The following is a 17,740-nucleotide window of genomic DNA, read 5'->3' as shown; positions in this document are numbered from 1 at the left end:
CCAACCTGAGAATGGCCTTTATCATGGCAACAGAAAAGGCTACGGACCAAAATGTCGGAATGGGAATAAGGAGAATTAAAACCAGAGGCCATCAGGAAAACCCAACTCTTGTCAGGACGGAGCAAAGATGTACAACAAAGCGGTTCCCAATCCAAATCGGGTCTTGTCTACATGGAGGAAACCTCGCCAGGAGTACTGGATACAGTAGACCATCCGAAGTTTCACAGGTGAAGTGTCGCCTCACCTGGAAGGACAGTTTGGGGCATTGAATGATGGTAAGGAAGGAGCTGTAAGGGCAGGTATAGCACTAGTCTTGTTTCCAGAAGAAGCAAGCGCCAGAAGGGAGATCAGCGGGAAAGGTTTGAGTGGTCAAGGGGCTCAAGTTATCAGGGACTATATCAGGAATATAACTCAGATAACTCAGAACAGACAACATTTTATTTTAAGCCAGAAATATAGCTTGTCATCAAAAAGCTTGGAATCTCGGTTAAGGTTAGACAAGTAAAACTTGTACAATTTTATTTAAGGCATCATAAGCATTTCTTGAAATGGAAAGTAAGTTGTAAAATTAAGAGAATGGAAGGACCAAAAGAATTAATGGATAAGATTCCTCAAAATCTTTTTCCACCTCTGTACTGCTCTGTCCTCTCCTACTTGATTTATTTTCAATCAGGTGCAGTGCTTGAACATAAATAGGCCAGTTACATGAAAGGAAACAGCAAAGAAACAGCTGAATCAATAAATACACAGAATAAATAAACTATAAATAGCCATAAAATACAAACTTACATTTCAAAGTAAATTACAAGACAATGCACATATCGCAGTATATTACTTCAGGATCCATTCTCTTGCAGGCATTCACAGTAGAACAAAGAAATACAATAGAATCAATGAAAAACTACACACAAAGACTGACAAACAACCAATGCACAAGAGAAGACAAACGACCGGACAGGGACCGAATACTGAGAACATGAGTTGTAGAATACTTGAAAGTATCCATGGTTGAAGGATTATAACTATTCCTGAACTTTAATACCTCTCACCAACTTCATTACCAAATGGCACAATTGAGAAGTTGTATACCCTCTTCCTTTCATCTCTCTGAATTAAAACAAAAGATTTTGCTATCAAAATAAGAGGACAAATTGAATAAAATCACCTGAGCAAAAAAAAACCTTATAGCATTACAGACTCCCAGCAAGAAGCCAAGTAAAATTAATTCAGAGCACTGTAGAGAAGGAGGGTGTGTACGGCATGGACTGTAAACATTAATCTTTACAGATGAAGTAATTTCACAATTGATGACTTGAGCTTAGCATATTGAAACAGGAACCGAGAGCAATAAACATTCAGAGAACCATTATTTTCTCAGCATGTTTTACATAATAAATTTGAGGCTGATATTTTGCGCTGAGATTTCAGAAAGGTTTGCATCGTTCAAGTGCAAAGGTTAACTGTTCACAGCCTGGTCTTATTAATAATTAGACTTGGAACCTCATGACTATCAACACACCCATTACCTCATCTGAGAGAACAATGATAAACAGTCTCAGTTTTGCTCTTGGCTTAAGTAAACCTTAAAGGAGAGTATGATAATTGCAATGAAATACAGTACTGTGCAAAGGTCTTAGGCACTATACATCTAGGGAGCTGGTGTGGGTGCAGACTCACTCTGTCCTGAGACACCAGGAAAGGTCCTTTGATTCAAAACAGTTGATTTAATGATCATTATACTATGTGTCTCTGATGCTTCCAACTCCCTCCCCTCTTCCTGACCATGATTCCCTTCTCTCTGCCGCTTTCCCACTCTCCACAATAGAGATCCATATCAGAATCAGGTTTATCATCACTCACACACATCATGAAATTTATTTTTCTTTTGGCTGAAGCAGTACAGTGCAATACATAAATTTGCTACAGTATTGTGCAAAAGTCTTAGACACCCTAGCTACATACATGTGCCCAAGAGTTTTGCACAGTACTGTAGAGAGTAAAATAAAATAAACCACTGATGCATAAATAAATTGGTTATAAATGCACTTTGCTACAATTCCTGAACAAAAAAGATTTTCTTTTGTTTTTATTTAGACATACAGCACAGTAACAGGCACATCGGGCCCAATGAGCCTGCATCATCCAATTACATCCATGTGACCAATTAACCTACTAACCCGTATGTCTTCAGAATGTGAAAGCACCTGAAGGAAATGCAAGCAGTCATGGGGAGAACATACAAACTCCTTACAGAAGAGGCAGAATCAAACACAGGTCGCTGGTGCTGTAGTAATATTACCATTATAATAAAGTGCTTTCTCAATTAGGGAGTGCTTTGGCAGCTGGGGGAATTACAGAAGGACACCAGCAAATGAGGTAAGTTACAGGAGTGCATCAGCAAATGATGGGTGGGATTTAGAAGAGGGCATTTCTAATTTAGAAGAAATTAAAGGAAGTCACCAAGAAATAGGGGAACATGGATGTTAAATTATCGTAATTACAATTGTCTCCTATGACCCTGGTCAGACCCCACTTGGAGTATTCTGCTCAGTTCTGGTCGCCTCACTACAGGAAGGATGTGGAAGCCATAGAAAGGGTGCAGAGGAGATTTACAAGGATGTTGCCTGGATTGGGGAACATGCCTTATGAAAACAGGTTCAGTAAACTTGGCCTTTTCTCCTTAGAAGGACGGAGGATGAGAGGTGACCTGATTGAGGTGTATAAGATGATGAGAGGCATTGATCATGTGGATAATCAGAGACATTTTCCCAGGGCTGAAATGGTTGCCACAAGAGGACACAGGTTTAAGGTGTTGGGGAGTAGGTACAGAGGAGATGTCAGGGGTAAGTTTTTTTTTACTCAGAGAGTGGTGAGTACGTGGAATGGGCTGCCGGCAACGGTAGTGGAGGCAGATACGATAGGGTCTTTTAAGAGACTTTTGGATAGGTACATAGAGCTTAGAAAAATAGAGGGCTATGGGGAAGTCTAGTAATTTCTAAGGTAGGGACATACTCAGCACAACTTTGTGGGCTGAAGGGCCTGTATTGTGCTGTAGGTTTTCTATGTCCTGTGTTCTAAGTGCTACACCATCCTGACAATAACATAGCAACCAATGCCTCTGCTTCCTCAGCAGGCTGAAGAGAGCTAGTCTATGCACAGCAATACTTATGACCTTCTCCAAATGCGCAATGAAGAGCTTCCAAACATGTTGCATCACTGTGTGGTATGAAACTGCACTGCGGTGGACAGGAGGGATCTTAAACAGGTAGTTAAAACTGCCCAATGCATCACCAGCACCAGCCTAGCTGTCATCAAGGAGATATATACAGAAAGGTGGCAGAAAAATGGCAGCAATAATATGAAGGATCCCACTCACCCACTTGCGGACTGTTAGGTTTACTCCCATCAGGGAAGAGCCTATATAGCATTCACGCCAATATCATTGGGCTCAAAAACAGTTGTCTCCCAAGTCATCGCCTAGTCAACACGTCCACCCATTAATGCATCCACTAGCCCCCACCACAACATACACATCACTTAGCATCACTTTATGCATATACAATCTACATATACAAGTAACTTCTTGATTTTATATTTATAGCTTTATTTTATTCTGTTCATTATGTTTGTTGTGTTTTTTATGCAGCATCAAATCCAGAGTAATGATACTTTGTTCTCCTTTACACTAATAAATAAATATATGGATTATAATCGCACTTTGCTACAACTCCTGAACAATGAATTCAGGGAGTGCCTTGACAGCTATGGGAATTACAGCAGTGCACCAGCAAGTGAGGGAGGTTGCAAGAGTGCACCAATAAGTGGTGGGAAGGACTTAGAGGAGAGCACTGAAGAAATTATGGCAGATCACCATGAAATGAGGGAATATGAGTTATCTAATTATCATAACTGCAAATGTTCTCATTTGAAATGCTACACTATTCCACTGACAACAGAGCAACTTGGAGAAAGCTTAAACCGGATTAACCAGTGTGGAAGGCAAATGATTTTCCCCTGTAACTAGTATCTGTTTGAAAGGATTCAAACCCAGTTATAAACTGATACAGCCCATGTTAAATCTGTGGAACTGAGAGTATTCGGCAGTGACAGAAGAGCCATCCTGTTGATCAAGCATGTGAATTTGGGGATCTGGTGCCAAGAACTTGTGTACTTGCTTAGCATGAATCACCTTCTCTACCGTGGAGGTTTTGACTTCATTAGATTCCATCACTTTGTTTGGCATTTGTCATTTACATTTTGGTTATTAATTGAAGCAGGAATCTTGGACAATACACCATGAGAACTGTTTGCTCTGCTTTGAAAGTGCAATTGGATCTTAATGCCCAAAGAAGCAACAGATTAATGTCTGATCTATAGGATGTCACTTCCGTCATGGGGCCAATCAGGCTTCAGCTGATCGGTGCAGAACCACATTTTCAGAGATTTCAGAACACCAATGGCTGAAATGATCCCCAATTAAATTCAATTCATTGTGTGCAATTATGGTCACTCCAGGAAGAATGTGACAGCTCTGGAGAAGGTATAGTAGAGGTGCAGGATGCAGGGATGCAGCCTGGATTACAGGGTATGAGCAGGGGCAGCACAGTAGTGTATTGTTAAACTCAATCGCTTTACAGTACCAGCAATGACCAACTAGGTTTCAATTCCACTTCAACTCACTTCACCTGCAAACCTGTTGGGGTCGTATACTATCCAGTGCCCTAGATGAAGTCTCCTCTACATTGGTGAGACCAAATATATACCAGGGGAGCGCTTTGACAAGTGTCTTCTCTCCATCTGCAACAAGCTACTTTCAGGTTGGAGGGGCAACATCTCATTTTCCATCTGATCAACCTCCAAACTGATGGCATGAACATCAATCTCTCCAACTTCCAATAATTTTTCCCATTCCCCCTTCCACTCTCCACTCTGCCTCCCCTCTTAGCTTTTCTCTTCTCCTTAGCTGCCTATTACCTCCTCAATGCCCCTCTCCTTCCCTTTCTCCTACGGTTCACTCTCCTCTCCTGACAGATTCCTTTTTCTTCAACCCTTTACATTTTCCACCTATCATTTTTGCAGCTTCTTATTTCAACCTGCCCCCCCCCCCACCCCCAGTTCCCACCACCTTCCTGGCTTCACCTATCATCTCCGAGCTTCCCTCCTCTTTTTATTCTGGCTTCTTCCCTTTTCCTTTCCAGTTCTGAAGAGTCTTCGCCCAAAACATCAACTGCTTGTTCCTGCCTGACTTGCCGAGTTCCTCCAGTATGTGTTATTCTGGATTTCCAGCATCTGCAGAATCTTGTGTTTTTGATTCTCATTGCTGTCTGTAACAAGCTTGTATGTTGTATTCATCACTACATGGATTTCCTCTGAGTCCTCCAGTATCCTCCCACATTCCAAAGACGAAGAGTTCAGGACAGAATATGCTAGATAGATAGATAGATACTTTATTCATCCCCATGGGGAAATTCAACTTTTTTTCCAATGTCCCATACACTTGTTGTAGCAAAACTAATTACATACAATACTTAACTCAGTAAAAAATATGATATGCATCTAAATCACTATCTCAAAAAGCATTAATAATAGCTTTTAAAAAGTTCTTAAGTCCTGGCGGTAGAATTGTAAAGCCTAATGGCATTGGGGAGTATTGACCTCTTCATCCTGTCTGAGGAGCATTGCATCGATAGTAACCTGTCACTGAAACTGCTTCTCTGTCTCTGGATGGTGCTATGTAGAGGATGTTCAGAGTTATCCATAATTGACCGTAGCCTACTCAGCGCCCTTCGCTCAGCTACCGATGTTAAACCCTCCAGTACTTTGCCCACGACTGAGCCCGCCTTCCTTACCAGCTTATTAAGACGTGAGGCGTCCCTCTTCTTAATGCTTCCTCCCCAACATGCCACCACAAAGAAGAGGGCGCTCTCCACAACTGACCTATAGAACATCTTCAGCATCTCACTGCAGACATTGAATGACGCCAACCTTCTTAGGAAGTACAGTCGACTCTGTGCCTTCCTGCACAAGGCATCTGTGTTGGCAGTCCAGTCTAGCTTCTCGTCTAACTGTACTCCCAGATACTTGTAGGTCTTAACCTGCTCCACACATTCTCCATTAATGATCACTGGCTCCATATGAGGCCTAGATCTCCTAAAGTCCACCACCATCTCCTTGGTCTTGGTGATATTGAGACGCAGGTAGTTTGAGTTGCACCATATCACAAAGTCCTGTATCAGTTTCCTATACTCCTCCTCCTGTCCATTCCTGACACACCCCACTATGGCCGTGTCATCAGCGAACTTCTGCACATGGCAGGACTCCGAGTTATATTGGAAGTCTGATGTGTACTACGCTACGCTGGTGCCAGAAGCTTGGTGACACTTGTGGGCTACCAAGCACAATCCTTGCTGATCTGATTTGATGCAAGCAACGCATTTCACTATATGTGACAAATAAAGCTAACTTAACAAACTTAAGAGTGTCAGAAACTGAAGGGAAGAGATGTTTAAAAAATTGAGATACACTGTTAAGGTTGGCAGTGACAATATTTTTCTCAGTGTACAAATCTATTTAAGGTGAGAACGGGAAAGTTTAAAAGGAGATGTGCAGGCATGTTTTATTTCTTCAGAGAGTGATATATGCTTGGAAAGGGCTGCCAGGAGAAGTATATTGATCAAAGTAGAGATGATAGTGGTGCTCAGAAGGCTTTTTTTATTGACACACTTGTGAAGCACTTTGAGGCACTCGACATGTAAAATAATGTGATAAAACCACAGATTGCTTGGAGTCTATTTTTTTTTGTGTGTGTGTGCCATACTCTGCCAGAGCCTCGGCGACCACTTATTTTTTCCAAGTGGTTGTCTTGGAGGAAAGATTCTGTGAGTGGTCCCCCACGTCCTTCTCACAGCGCAGTGTTTTTTTTTTATACGAGGCCGAGTTGCGAGCTTGACGCTCAACCCAGCCAGGATGGAAAGTGTGTCCAGGAGCGGCCCGACTGGATCGAACTCCGGAGTCTGGCGCTGGTGTCACTGTGCCACCAGCCGGCTTGGAGTCTATTAGGTGTTAAATTTTATTTTAATTTTTGCCTTAAAAAAAAACAAACAGCCAATGCCCTCTGAAGGTCCTGGTGAACTCTTGGTAGCTTTATATTTTTTCCCATATATGCTGTCTGACCTCCTGAGTTCCTTCAGCATTTTATGTGTACGATTCCTCTAAAAGTAATCCACTTTAACCATTCAAAGTCCATTAATTCTCAAAATATGTATGCAGCATACAGCCCTGAGATTAATCCTCCCCACAGACAGCCACGAAACAAGAACAACCATGGAACCTGTTGAAGGAAAAATAAACCCATCCAAGCACAAAAAAAATTGTACAAAAGGCAACAAAAAAGAGCGATAAACATAGAATATAAAACTCAAAATCAAAAGGCATATTTCAGTTCAGCTCAGTATTCCTTATCAGCATTACTTTCAGTATCAGTGTTCCTTATTGTACGTATTGTGGAGGATTCTGAGAAATTTCAAGGTAGAATTATGCTTTATCTTTTGAGACACGAGATATTGTGGATACTGGGACACGGAGCAATACAAAATGCTAGAGGAAGTCAGTGGATCAGGTAGCAGCTATGGAGAAAAAAGAACAAGATGAAGGATCTTGGCCCAAAACGTCAACCTCTTATTCCTTTTCATAGATGCTGCCTAACCTGCTGAGTCCTCCAGCATTTTGAATGCTATATTTTTCCTCAGCCATCTGAGTTTCCAGTTCTAATATGATAGATCATAATGATATAATTCACCCTGCAGTTTGAAAGGGAGAAGCTAAAGTCAGACGTAACAGTACGTAGAGAAAAGGGAATTACAGAGACACGCAAGAGGAGCTGGCCAAAACTGATTGGAAGGGGACACTAGCACAGATAACGGCATCACAACAGTGGCTGGAGTTTCTGGGGGCAATTTGGAAGGTGCAGGATACATATATATTCCTAAATATGAATATTCTAAAGAGAGGATGAGACAACCATGGGTGACAAGGTTAGTCAAAGACAGCATAAAAGCAAGAGAGGGCATATAATATTGCAAAAGTTAGTGGGAAAGCTAAAAAGGTGGGATGCTTTTAAAAATCAACAGAAAGCAACTAACAAAAAAGCATAAGGAGAGAAAATACAAAATATGAAGGTAAACTAGTCAAAAGTATTAAAGAGGATACTGAAAGTATTTTTCAGATATATAAAGAGTAAAAGAGATGCGAAGGTGGATATTGGACTGCTGAAAAATGATGCTGGAGAGGAAGTAATGGGCAACAAAGAAATGCCGGCTGAACTTAATAAGTATTTTGCATCAATCTTCACTGTGGAAGACACCAGCAGTATGCCATAAATTCAAGAGCCCCAGGGGGTAGGAGGGAGTATAATAGTTTTTACTAAAGAGAAGATGCTTGGAAAGCTGAAAGGTCTGAAGACAGATAAATCACCAAGATAATATGGACTGTACCAGAGGGTTCTAAAAGAGGTAGCTGGAAATATTGTGGAGGCATTAGTAATGGTATTTCAAGACTCACTGGATTATGGAATGGTTCTGGAGGACTAGAAATTTGCAAATGTCAGGAGAGAGTGAGGGAGAAGAAAGGAAATTATAAAGGCTTCGGCCTGAAACATCAACTGTACTTTTTTTTTCCATAGATGCTGCCTGGCCTGCCGAGTTCCTCCAGCAACTTATGTGTGTTACTTGGATTTCTGGTTTCTGCAGATTTTCTCTCTTTTGTGATCAGTGGATGTTGTTTACTTGGATTTACAGAAGGCCTTCGAAAAGATGCCACACACAAGGCTGCATAACAGCGCATGGTACTATAGAAGAGATACTAGCATGAATAGAGCACTGGCTGATTGACTGGAGGCGAACATTCAGAATAAAGGGGCCTATTCTGGTTGATTGTTACTGATCGGGCAGCATCCGTGGAAATGAGCTGTCAATGTTTCGGGCCGAGACTCTTCGTCAGGACTGAAGAAGGAGGGGGCAGGGGCCCTTATAAATAAGGTTGGGGGGGGGGGGGAGGAGAAGGCTGGTGGATGTCAGGTGAAAAACCAATCAGAGGAAAGATCAAGGTGTGGGGGAGGGGAAGCAGGGAGGAGATAGGCAGGAAAAGTGAAGAAGGAATGTAAGGTGAAAGCATTGTGTAGTAGAAGAAGGCACAATCATGAGAGAGGTGATAAGCAGCTGGAGGAGGAGGCAGAGTGAAACTGGGATGGGGGAAGGGAGAGGGAGGGAATTACCGGAAGTTGGAGAATTCAATGTTCAATAGAAAAGGTGTGTCAAAAGGGCAATGCTATGATAGTCATGGGAGATTTTAACATGCAGGTCGATTGGGAAAATCAGGTTGGTAATGGATCTCAAGAGAGTGAGTTTGTTGAATGCCTGCAAAATGGCTTTTTGGAGCAGTTTATTGTTGAGCCTACTTTGGGATCAGCTATATTGGACTGGGTGTTATATAATGAACCGGTGGCGATTAGGGAGCTTAAGGTAAAGGAACCCTTAAGAGTTAGTGATCACAATATGATTGAGTTCAACTTGAAATTTGCTAGGGACAAAGTAAAGTCTAACATAGTACTTCAGTGAAGTAAAGGAAATTACAGTGGTGTGAGAGAGGCATTGGCCAAAGTAAATTGGAAGGAGATGCTGGCAGGGATGACAGCAGAGCAGAAATGGTGTGAGTTTCTGGAAAAATGAGGAAGGTGCAGGATAGATGTATTCAAAAAACAAAAAAAACTCAAATGGCAAAATAGTACAACCATAGCTAACAAGGAAAGTAAAAGCAAAGAGAGGGCATACAATAAAGCAAAAATTATCAGGAAGAGAGAGGATTGGGAAACTTTAAAAAACCTACAGACAGTAACTAAAACAATCATTAGGAGCAAAAAGATGAAAAATGAAAGCAAGCTAGCAAGCAATATCAAAGTGAATAGTAAAAGCTTTTTCAAATGTGTAAAAAGAGATGATAGTGGATATAGGACTGCTAGAATACGAGGCTGAAGAAAAAATAGTGCGCGACAAGGAGATGGCAGATGAACTAAATGAGTAGTTTTCATTAGTCTTCACTGTGGAAAACACTAGCAGTGTGAGGTGTTGAAGGGTGTGAGGGAAGAGAAGTGAGTGCAGTTACGATTACAAGGGAGAAGGTGCTCGAAAAGCTGAAAGACCTAAGTGTACATAAGTCTCCCTGGCCAGATGAACTGCACCCTAGAGTTCTGAAAGAGCAGTAGAGATTGTGGAGGCATTAGTAATGATCTTTCAAGAATCACTGGCACTATGCCAGAGTCCAGAGGACTGGAAAATTGCAAATGTCACTTCACTCTTTAAGAAAAATGGAAGGCAGCAGAAAGGAAATTATAGACCAGCTAACCTGACCTCAGTGGTTGGGAAGATGTTAAGAGTCAATTGCTAAGGATGAGATCATGGAGTACTTGGTGACACAGGACAAAATAGGCCAATGTCAGCATGGTTTCCTCAAGGGAAAATCTTGCCTGATGAACCTGTTGGAATTCTTTGAGGAAATTACAAGTAGGATAGATAAAGGGGATGCAGTGAATGTTGTATATTTTGACTTTCAGAAGGCCTTTGACAAGGTAGAGGCTGCTTACCATGTTAGAGCCCATGGTATTATAGGAAGGTGACTGACATGGTTAGAGAATTGGCTGATTGGTAGGAGGCAGTGAGTAGGAATAAAAGGATACTTTTATGGTTGTGACTAGCAGTGTTCTGCAGGGATTGATGTTGGGACCGCTTCTTTTTATGTTGTATGTCAATTACTTAGATGATGGAATAGATGGCTTGTTGACAAGTTTGCAGATGATATGAAGATTGATGGAGGAGCAGGTAGTGTTGAGGAAACAGGTAGGCTGCAGAAGGACTTAGACAGATTAGGAGAATGGGCAAGAGAGTGGCAAATGAAATAGAATGTTCGAAAATGCATGGTCATGCACTTTGGTAATAGAAATAAATGTGCAAACTAGTTTCTGAATGGGGAGAAAATCCAAAAATCTGAAATGTAAAGGGACTTGGGAGTCCTTATTCAAAACACCATAAAGGTTAACATGTAGTAGAGTCAGTGGTAAGGAAGGCAAATACAAAGTTAGCATTCATTCCAAGAGGTCTGGCATACAAGAGCAGGGATGTGATGCTGAAACTTTATAAGGCACTGGTGAGGGCTCACCTTGAGTATTGTTTTGGGTTCCTCATCCAAGAAAAGTTGTGCTGGCATTGGAGAGGGTTCAGAGGAGGTTCACAAGGATGATTCTGGGAATGAAAGGCTTATGATACGAAGAATGTTTGATAGCTCTAAGACTGTACTTACTGGATTTTAGAAGGATGAGGGGGCATCTCATTGAAACTTATCGAATGTTGAAAGGCCTAGACGCAGTAGATGTGGAAACAATGTTTCCTATGGTGGGTGTCTAGGACAAGAGAGCACGGCCTCAGGATAGAGAAGCGTCCATTTAAAACAGATGCGTAAGCATTTCTTTAATCAGAGGGTGGCAAATTTGTGAAATTTGTTAATACAGGCAGCTGTGGAGGCCAGGTCATTGAGTGTATTTAAGGCAGAGAGTGAAAGATTCTTGATTGGACATGGCATTAAAGGGAGTGGGGCTCAGTGGGGGGAAAGGGATCAGCTATGATTGAATGGCGCAGCAGACTCAATGGGCCAAATGGCCTAATTCTGCTCCTATGTCTTATGGTCTAATGAAACAACAAATTTTGAAAGCTCTAGATAGTGTGGTTCTGAAGAAGATATTTCCTATTGTGGGTGTGTCTAAGACCAGAAGGCACAGCCTCAGAATAGAGGGATGTCCATTTAGCTGCATGGTGGTCTATCTGTGAAATTCATCGCCATGGATGGTTGTGAAGGCCATGTCAATGAGTGTATTTAAAGAAGAGGTCGATAGATTCTTGCTTCGTCAGAGCATTAAAGGTTATGGAGAGAAGGTAGGAGAATAGAGTTGAGAGGGATAATAAATCAGCCATGATGGAATGACGGAGGAGATTCAATGGGCCAAGTGACCTAATTCTGCTCTCATGTCTTGTAGTTTTCTGTGTTAAGTAAATTAAATAAAACATTCTGACCTGAGAACAGTTTCGGTGGTGCAGCAGTCTTCATAAGGAACACGGTACCCAACTTCATGACCTACATTCAAGTCCAATTCATCTGCTACACGTTGTGCTAAACACATGGCAGACAGACTGTGGGGCTGTGTGCAGACCACCATTCCATGTTGATACTGGACCGATAGGGCATACTCAGCACACCACTGGGAAATCTAATAAGGGAAAACAATGACAACATCAACCACATCATATTGTTTAATTTTGTTTAACTTGCTGGTCCCACTTTAGAGCACTAACAAGAAAAACTTAATACTTTTTCTATAACTTGCTATGGAAAAATACTATGAACCAGATCTCACTAGTCTTGACCTATAGCTCAGAATTGATGCCCATGGCCCACAACCAATATTTATTTGTGCCAGGTACAGTGGGGATACGGGGGAAGATTTGTGGGGGTGGAAGCAGTTCGGGGTTGTTGATCTTCACTACACGAGGTTCAGGAAGAGAAGTCCGAACTGCTTTTTGTGGAATTATCCGGATGTCCTCACCCCAGAACCTCACTTAATTTGACAAGGAAAAGATGAGTAGAACTTCTCCTATCAATGTTTCTAACATTCACACAATTAGAATCTAGACAATAACACACAGGAGCAGAACTATGTCATTTAGCCAATTGAGTCTACTTCACCATTTGACCATAGCTCATTAATATTCCCTCTCAATCCCATCTCATGCCTTCCTCCCGTAACCTTTGACGCCATTATTAATCACTTTAAATCAGCCCAGTGACTTAAACTCCACAGCAGTTAGTGGAAATGTATTCCATAGATTCACCATCCTTTAGCCAAAGAAAGCCCTGCTCATCTGTTTCAAAGGGATGTCCTTCTATTTAGAGCAGGGGTTTTCAGCCTTTTTATGCCATGGACCAATGCCATTAAGCAAAGGGTCTGTCAACCCCAGGTTGGCAACCCCTGATTTAGAGGCTGTGTCCTCTGGTCCTAGATCCTCGCACTATTGCGAACAATCTCTGTGGCTCCACTCTATCTCGGCCTTAGGTAGGTTATTGAAATCAATGTAAATCATTTTAAAAATTCAGAGATCAACCACATTAAAACAAAAGAATTACAAAAAACTAGGAGACAAGTGAATCCGGTCTGACATTTGGCATAGTTAGTGAGGTAATTCTTATTGTGACACTAAGGAACTCAATCCAGACCAGGTACCACATAGAGTCCAGCATCAGGTCACAAGTCCACAATCAGAAATATTTGGCACAAAAATATTTTTGCTAATTTGCAATCGTTAGATTTGAAACATCTCCCCTATTTTATGGTTTTGCTTTCAGGATGCTCTCAAAGATCTATAAAGATGTGATATGACCAGGCTGGTCCTTCACAGCCCAACACACAATTCACACCTGATTTTCAGTGCTGCTATCTAAGGCTACATCCACACTAGACCGGATAATTTTGAAAACGCCGGTTTCACGTAAAAACGATAGGTGTCCATACTATGCGTTTTAAAAAATATCTCTATCCACATTTAAACGGAGATTTCGGCGAATCTCCTCCTACTGGGCATGCGCAGAACACATCTACCGAAAACAAGCAACATGTTTGGTGTCGAATCTTGCTGTGAAAGTGCACGTTTGTGTAGTTACAGACTAGAAAAACTTAAAACGACGGACAGCTGTTGGCTCTCGCGCAGGAGAACTTAAAGATTTTTTTAAAAACAAATACTGGAGTGTACGGAGGCAACCGACAGGGAGTTCACGGACAGATTGACCCGGCTTACGACGAACATTGAAAAACTGACTAACTCTGTTGCAATAATAAAGCACCTTGTTAAATGTATAAATGTTTTAATGTCTGCATCAGTGTTATCTTGTATTTCCATACAATGTTACATTAGGCTGTTACACATCTATTGTCAGAGAAGTACTTGCATAAATAGGTAAACCACCTTCAAACGAGCAAGGACAGAAAATAGGGCGATGTGAGTATAATTATTTATTCAGTAAGTTATGGATCAAAGTACTTGGTGAGTACATTTCTAACTCTTCTGACTTCAGTCTCATTGCCGTCTGTTCTGAAACGGTTAGGTTGCGTTCAAGAAAACAATGAAATAGTGCGCTGCCGACTGATAGCACTTTCAGAAGTCTCCGGTTACCCCATCCACACTGATCTGCCCGAGCTTTCAAAAAGTGTTTTCAAAAATACTCACCCTGGAAAGTGTTTCTGATAAGCTCCGGTTTTGTGGGACGAAAACACCGTTTTAGTGTGGACAAAGGATAAAGACGAAGAGAAAAAGCTTCGGTTACGGATTTATCCAGTGTAGTGTGGATGTAGCCTAAGTGGAGTATGCACATACTGTAATTATGTGGACTTCCCTTAAATGCTCGCTTCACCCACAGGCCAAACGTATGGATTGGTAGGTTAATTGGCCACTGTCAATTGACATTACTATGGGAAAGCTGATGGCTCTGCAACAAGTGGGAACAGTGCATATGGATGTTTGATGGTTAGCAAAGATGTGAGGGGCTGAAGGGATAGGTGGCAGAGTAATCTGTGAGAAGGTTCCAAAAAACTTGCAAAGATACGGATACCATGATCAAGTGAAAATCCTGGCAGAGAATATTTTGTGGCCTGATATGAAACTATCTAGGTTGGAATGCTAAAATCTTTTATTTAAATTAAGAGAAATTAGTAATTATTATATTCCAAAGAGATTTGAGTCCTTGATATACATTTTAAAAAGTTAACATGAGAATTAAAGAATTATCTGGACATCATTTCATTGGACCACTTAAGGACAGGTGAAATGTGGGAGACCAAAGACAACTTGGCGCCATACTGTAGAGGCAGAAATGAGGACTCTGAACCACAAAAGAGAAGACCACTAAGAACAGATAGAGATGAAAGAAATGCATTGCTGCCCTAAATGCCAACAGTATAACATGCAGAAAGTAAGATTAAAGAATTACAAAAGTAAAGTTCAATGGTCAAAGTAAATTTATTATTAAAAGAATATATATGTCACCATATACTTCCTGGAGATTCATTTACTTTCAATCATTCATAATAAAAGAAAGAAATACAACAGAATAATGACAGTCTACACACAAAGACTGACAAACAACCAAACTGCAAAATAAGATAAAGTCTTCAAATACATCAAAACACAAGTACCGTAGATTCCGGATTTTAAGCCGCTACTTTTTTCCCACATTTTGAACAGCTTTGAACTTTGCGGCCAATAATCCGGAGCGGCTAATGCATTTTTTTTTTCATGCCGCCTCGTAAACATTTTGCCTCGTAACAGTAGACCAATAAAATTGATGAGTAGTTCACAGAGGTCCAATGAAATTGTACGATAAATCAAGCGCACTTTCACAATTAAATTATTGTAAATCAGTCATTTGTACTCACCCTCATCAACATGGAAAACACTCGAAGCATTGTGCTACCTACCCTCTTAGTTTAAACTATATTTGTTTTCTGTACTACATCGCGGGATGCTATGACGACACACCCGGTTTCGCGGCGTCTTGTGGGAAAATGCCGTTTGCGATGAAACGGAAAGGAGGGGGTCGAGCGGCGGAGCGGCTTTGGATCCGAGCGAAATCTGCTTTTAAATGCCGTTTGCGATGAAACGGAAAGGAGGGGGGAGCGGATTCCGCGAGCGGCTTTGGATCCGAGCGAACTCTGCTTTTAAGTTAAAGGTATCAATAACTTTTCCTGGTAGGCTGCAGTATATATATTTTTTACCAGTCGTTAGGAGATATTGGAATGTTGTTCAGTAAAGAAGTATACGCAACGTATATTTAAAAGTAGCCGCGTACGGGCACGGTTCGAAAAAAAGCATTTGCAATATGTATTTGTTTTTGTTACCATATGGATTTAATTAAAAGTTAAAAAAAATCCTCACGTGTAATATCTTTCTGTGTAAATATCTCATATTACAACGTGGGACACCTGCGGCCTAAAATCCGGTGCGGCCTTTACATTTAAAAAAATGATTTTATTTCTAAAATTAGTGCCAGCGGCTAAAAATCAGGTGCGCTCTGTAGTCCGGAATCTACGGTAAATAAATAATACTGAGAACACGAGTTGTCGAGTCCTTGAAAGTGAGTGCTGAGGTGAGTAAGGTTCACCTTTACAACAAGATGATTTAAACACATTTGGTAAGGCTTGTTGTTATTGGAAAGTATTTTAATAAAATCACACCCTTGGTAATATATAATTTTTTCTCAATGAATTATTAAAGAATATAGATTATCTACCCTTAGAAAGGGAGCAGTGACACGTCATTATATTACTGACATGAGAGATCTAGAAGGAGAGATAGTTTAGAATAAATCCACTTTCTCCACTTAAGAAATGGGATATCATTCCCTTCATTTAAAAAGTGGCCACAATTTTTGAGCTGCTCTGCATTCTCTATGTTCTAAAATGGCCTCAAATATTGTAACCCCAGCTGTTAGAACAAGGAGAAGAAAAAAATGGAACAGGTAAAAATAAAAAGCATGAAATTCTTTGTGGTATTGACAGACATATGTTAAAAAGGCTGCTACTGGTCCACACTGAATTTATAATAGGTATTAATTTTTCATCCTTCTGCATTAAGTATAGACATCATGAACTTTTGGTGGACACACGGTTCCTCATGTACAACGTCCAACATAAAAGTAAATAATTCCCTTCACACTCCTGTTTCTGCGCAGGGCAACAAAAGATTTTCCAAATATATCATTATCTACAAAGTAAATTACTTTCATATACCCTGGTTCCCAATTTCTCCTCATGGTGTACCCAAAGTAAAATTACATTTCATGAAGTGCCAAAACTTACAAGTTGACTTTTAAATTGCTGACATCTTTTTGCCAAAAGGCTCAATATTTAAATAATTTATCCCTTTCAACCTACAAACAAGTTTAATCCAATCTTTACGCTATATTATCATGTACTGCCTCAGCACTTTCTCTCCAGAATCTCTGAAACATGACAAACAGAGATGTTGCATGAGTAATCTCAAATGATAAGGCTTTCTCCATACAATGAAAAGAACTACAAGGAATTGGGTATCATCCAAATCAGGCATATTTAGCATATAGAACACAAAACAGACCCTTCAGCCCACAATGCTGTGCCAACTTTTTAAACTTACTCTAAGATCGATCAACCTTCCCTCCCCCATAGCCTTCCCTTTTAATTTCATCCACACAGAGCAATGGTTCCCAACCATTTTTCTGCCATGGACCTCTACCATTAATGGAGGGACCCATGAACCCTAGGTTGGGAACCCCTGACGTAGATGAAAGTCAGATGAAATTTTCACTATTTTAGAAAATAGGAGCAGGAAGTGGGTACTAATACTGACAATAATTTGGCACAGGTTTAACTCTGGGTATGACTCATCGTATCCTTCGTGCTTTATTGTCTAACCGCACTGCACTTTCTCGGTAACTGTAACAATCTGTTCTCATTTTTACTGCATCAATATGATTATGCATGGAATGATCTGTCTGGATGGCATGTAAACAAAATTTTTCACTTTATTATTACAGTACAGATGAAAATAGTCATAGAGAAATGCATCACAGAAACGGGCCTTTGGCTCATTCAGCCCATGCCGAATCATTT

General features: G+C 40.8%; 1 protein-coding gene across 1 annotated transcript in view; it reads right to left on the bottom strand.

The window, feature by feature from the left end:
* LOC140726141 (putative pre-mRNA-splicing factor ATP-dependent RNA helicase DHX32) overlaps positions 1–17,740 on the bottom strand; it is a 142,758-nt gene that overhangs the window by 79,314 nt on the left and 45,704 nt on the right. The window contains exon 3 of the mRNA XM_073042115.1: positions 12,117–12,310. Coding sequence (XP_072898216.1) covers positions 12,117–12,310 — 194 coding nt within the window. The remainder of the gene's footprint in view (positions 1–12,116; positions 12,311–17,740) is intronic.

The sequence above is a fragment of the Hemitrygon akajei genome, chromosome 4 (assembly GCF_048418815.1).
Source record: "Hemitrygon akajei chromosome 4, sHemAka1.3, whole genome shotgun sequence".
NCBI classification, from domain to species: Eukaryota; Metazoa; Chordata; class Chondrichthyes; order Myliobatiformes; family Dasyatidae; genus Hemitrygon; species Hemitrygon akajei.
The sequence above is the reverse complement of the archived record's forward strand: the minus strand, read 5'-3'. Positions and strand labels throughout refer to the sequence as shown.